This window comes from Nicotiana attenuata, unplaced genomic scaffold (assembly GCF_001879085.1).
Source record: "Nicotiana attenuata strain UT unplaced genomic scaffold, NIATTr2, whole genome shotgun sequence".
Lineage (NCBI taxonomy): Eukaryota > Viridiplantae > Streptophyta > Magnoliopsida > Solanales > Solanaceae > Nicotiana > Nicotiana attenuata.
The window spans coordinates 147,868-152,760 of NW_017671650.1; the positions used below are offsets into that span (position 1 = coordinate 147,868).

At 33.3% G+C, this 4,893-nt stretch overlaps 1 protein-coding gene across 1 annotated transcript; it reads left to right on the forward strand.

Annotated features, from left to right (window-relative positions):
- The first annotated feature begins 3,817 nt into the window (after positions 1-3,817).
- Positions 3,818-4,669, forward strand: LOC109209495 (ATP-dependent DNA helicase PIF1-like). The gene has a single exon (XM_019372769.1). It carries the CDS (start codon positions 3,818-3,820, stop codon positions 4,667-4,669), a length of 852 nt encoding a protein of 283 aa, XP_019228314.1.
- The last annotated feature ends 224 nt before the right edge of the window (positions 4,670-4,893 follow it).

Genomic DNA, 4,893 nt, shown 5'->3' on the forward strand with positions numbered 1-4,893 from the left:
CTACATCATCATTTTCCTCATCATTTTCAAAGATAGTTTCATTAGGATAAAGAGCATTCATAACTTCTTCATTTAATTGGCGGCCTGGTGCAACATCATGGCCAAATTCACTATCGGAAAATTGAAAACAAGGGTTATCACTATCAAGAATAATAGGTGGAGGAGGACGGGTAACAGGTCTGGTTCTGGGAGCCGGGAGAAGGGTAGTAGTTTGGCGACTAGATTCACCAAAAGGCCATATTAATTATAATTATACAAACTAAAACAAACAAAACTATATTCTTAAAACTTAAGAGTTGGAACGAGTTTACCGAATTGACGAACAACTTCTTGAAAATTGAAAATCGTTGAAAACTTGAAGACTTGAATACTTCAATTCACCAACTTCACAATTTTTCACGAAATTGCAATAATAAAGTAAGCAATTATAGAAGAGAATTAGATATAGATTGAGAGAGACTGATGAATTTGTGAGTAAAAATGAAAGAATGAGGGGGTATTTATAGTTGAGAATTGGGAAAAAGTGTAATTATATAAAGTTTGCAGCTGTAAATTTCTTGGTTGTTGATTTGGCGGAATCAAATCATTTATGAAGTGATACATTTGACCTTGTACTTTAAATGTGTAAATTCCATGCTTCCTTTTTGCTAGAACTTTGTCATACTTTACTCCAAGTGAAGTAAATGCAAACATGTTGTTGTACATTCTAAGGTAGGTGCGAAAGTGTTCAGATTCTTCAGAATTTCCTAAATAAAGATTCGACAATTCAATAGGCATTTTATGTGACATCAACTTAACAGAACCATTATTACAGCAAAATGCCGGCGGCTCATATTCAAATCTTTTTGCACCACAATATTTAATGGCTTCCTCAAGTATACTTAGAAACTCAGTTGTTGAGAAACTGATGAATATACTGAAGATAAATCCTTATTGTATCTTCTTGAAATCTCTAATACATATCCCAGATTTGTCAAGTTTTTATATTGCGTTAAAATGTGGTCCTGCCTTAGATCAACGAGTATATAACCTACCAACTGTGTCAGATGTGGCAGCATTATGGCTACAACAAGAAACAAACCATAATAGTTCTGGACCACATATTCGAATTCATACTCATAGTAACAAGAGCCAATTAGTAAATTACTATTATGGTTGCTATGATCCTTTGCAATATCCACTATTATTTCCGTATGGTCAAAATGGATGGCACTGTGGTATTCAAAAGGTTACACAACCTGGACACAAATTAAGGAAAAAAAGAGCTTACTATGAAAATGAACAACTTCCAAGTGTATCTAATATGTGTTCCATTGATGGACTACTTGACATGGAAGCTGAAGTTCTACAAAAGGGTAAACGAAAAAGAGATACTATTTCTTGTCGTGAATATTACTGCTACAAACTTCAGATGAGAGATAACGAGGAAAACGTAATTTTACATTCTGGCAGATTATTTCAGCAATATTCAGTTGATGAATTCATAAAAGTAGAAACTCAAAGGTTAGATTTTGCCTCATTTAATCAAGATTTATTTCGAATTGATGTATTACAAGGTCTTTTGGATATCCTAAGACTTGGTGAAAGAGAAGCTTCTAAGATAGGAAAAAGAATTTTCTTCCAACAAGTTTTACGGGTGGTCCCAGAGATATGCGTCAGCGTTATATGGATGCTATTGCATTAGTGCAACATTTTGGAAAGCCTGATATATTTTTAACTATGACATGCAATCCATGTTGGCCAGAAATAAAAGAACATTTGCTCCTAACAGATGAAACTCAAAATAGACATGATTTAATTAGTCGAGTATTCAGAGCAAAGGTAGAAGAGATGAAAACAGATATATTAAAAAGAAACATCTTTGGAAAAGTTGCAGCTTTTATGTACACTATATAGAATTTTAAAAACGTGGTCTTCCACATGCTCATTTTCTTATTATACTTTGTGATGACTATAAATTATTAACACCCGAGGCTTACGATAAATTTATTTGTGCTGAGCTGCCTGATCCTGATAAAAACTCTTACTTACATAAACTTGTTATTAAACACATGATGCATGTGCCTTGTGGTCATTTGAATCCTATCAATTCATGTATGAAGAAAAAAGAGTGCAAATTTAAGTATCCAAAAAGCTTTGCCACTGAGACAACAAAAGGAAAGGACTCATATCCAATTTACAGAAGACGAAACACCGGTAAATATGTGAAAGTTAAGAAACAATTTCTTGATAACTCATGGGTTGTTCCTTACAGTCCTTATCTGCTGAAATAATATAATTCCCGTATAAATGTAGAAGTTTGCTCTGATATTAAAGTTGTCAAATATATATACAAATATATTTGTAAAGGACATGATAAGATTTTATTTGGTTTACACGAAAATAATACAAATATAGAAATAGATGAGATAAAAGAGTATCAATCTGCTAGATAGGTATCACCTCCAGAAGCTATGTGGCGCTTATTTGCCTTTCCTATTAGTGAAATGACTCCAAGTGTTTATCATCTCCAGTTACATCTTGATGGGCTACAATTTGTCTCTTTTAGGAAAACTGACACAATAAATAATATCGTGAAAAACCCTATGATTAAGAAGACGATGTTAACAGAATTCTTCTTCATGAATGAAACAAACAACGATGCTAAAAAGCTTAAGTTGTTGTATAAAGATTTCCCACAATATTTCGTATGGTCATCTACTTACAAAATGTGGACTCGCCGACAACGAGGTAATGTTATCGGACGTGTTGTAACGTGTCATCCAACAGAAGGAGAAAGATATTACCTTAGATTATTACTAATGAACATAAGAGGCCCAAAATCATATGAAGATCTTTTGACAGTAAATGGGATATGTTGTGACACATTTAGAGAATCTGCAGAAAAAAGAGGATTGTTGCAGTGTGACAACAACTTAGTTGAATGTTTGTCTGAGGCTGCCTGCTATCAAATGCCTTATAGTTTAAGACGTTTATTTGCTACAATTTTAGTATATTGCAACCCTAGCAATCCAAGAGAACTGTGGGAACAATTTGAAGATTCAATGTCTAAAGACTTTAAGAGCCTAACTAATATAGCAACAAAAGACATCTACCTTGCTGTCTTGAATCATATTAATGAGATACTACATTCTATGGGGCGTGATATTAATGAATTTAACCTTGTTCCAGAAACTATCAAGTCTTCAAAAATCGCAACTGAAGCAAAGGAAGCATATTTTGAAAGAAATATCATTGTCAGTGATGAAGATTTAGTGTTACATAAAAAGTTAAATACTGAACAAAAAAAGGCATATGACATCATCCTGCAAAGAGTATTTTCCAACAAACCTTGAGCATTTTTTATTGATGGTCCTGGAGGAAGTGGTAAGACATTTTTATATTGTGCCTTATTAGCAACTGTAAGATCCAAAAGATTTATAGCATTAGCAACAGCAACTTCTGGAGTTGCAGCTTCGATCCTTCCAGGAGGACGAACAGCTCATTCACGTTTTAAAATTCCGATTAATATCGATGAAAAGTTCACTTGCAATATCAGCAAGCAAAGCTCACTGGCATCTTTGATTCGTGATGCAAAGTTGATTGTTTGGGATGAAGTATCAATGGCAAAAAAAAACATGATTGAAGCTTTAGATTCTCTTCTAAAAGATATAATGGACACAAATACGCTTTTTGGCGGAAAAGTAGTTGTATTTGGAGGAGATTTTAGACAAACTCTCCTGTAGTTCGGAGTGGTAAAAAGGAAGACTTCATTCGAGAAAGCATATTGAACTCCGAAATATGGAATGAGCTTGAAAAACTACGATTATCAGAAAATATGCGTGCGAGAATTGATCCCTCTTTCTGTGAATATTTGATGCGAATTGGAAATGGAATAGAAAAGACAAATATGGATAACAAAATACAAATCCCGAGATCTTTTATTGTTCCTTATACTACTGAAAGACAGTCGTTGGACATGTTATTCAAAATAATATATCCTGATTTGCATACTCTTTTTCAGGATTCCTCTACTTTAACTTCCCGTGTTATTTTGACGACTAAAAATGATTTTGTTGATGAAATAAATAATAGGCTTATAACTCAATTTCCTAAAGATGCTAAGATATTTGTTGCAACTGATGAAACTATTGAACCGAATGATCAAAGTCAATTTGAGGATTTTTTACATTCATTGAATCCTGCTGGTTTGCCTCCTTACAAATTAATACTGAAACAAAATTGTCCCATCATGTTATTACGAAATTTAAATCCTTGTGAAGGTTTATGCAATGGTACACGATTGATATGCTGCGATTTTAAGAGTCGTGTTATAAGCGCTCGAATTGCAAGTGGTGATTTTAAGAATACACATGTATTTATTCCCAGAATACCATTATTATCTTCAGATGATGAAAAATTACCTATCCCATTTAAAAGAACACAATTTCCTGTACGTCTGTGTTTTGCTATGACTATAAATAAAGCACAAGGACAAACATTAGATTATGTTGGAATTTATTTGCGTGAACTAGTATTTTCTCATGGTCAATTATATGTTGCTTTATCGAGGGCGAAAAGTGCAAACTGTGTAAAAATATTAATCCGACCACCTACTGCAGATAACGACGATGATCAATCTACATATAATATAGTATATGATGAGATCATTCAAAAGGCCCTTCTATAACTTTGTGCCTTTGTTGTTTAAGTTCTTTGCATGACTATATATTTGTTTTAGTGAATGCTACTTCTCATTTGCTTGATCTTGGAAAAAAGGGGAAATAACATCTAATGTTCTATTGAGCTCGAAATAACTTTTTGGAAATTACTATGCAACAGAGTTAGCTTGTTTGCTCGCAAAATCTTGGCCAAGTTTTTATCCTTCTGATGTGCAATATATGAATAAAACTA

Excerpts from the sequence above, each read along its gene's own strand:
- LOC109209495 (XM_019372769.1), top strand. The coding sequence starts at position 3,818 with ATGCGTGCGAGAATTGATCCCTCTTTCTGTGAATATTTGATGCGAATT.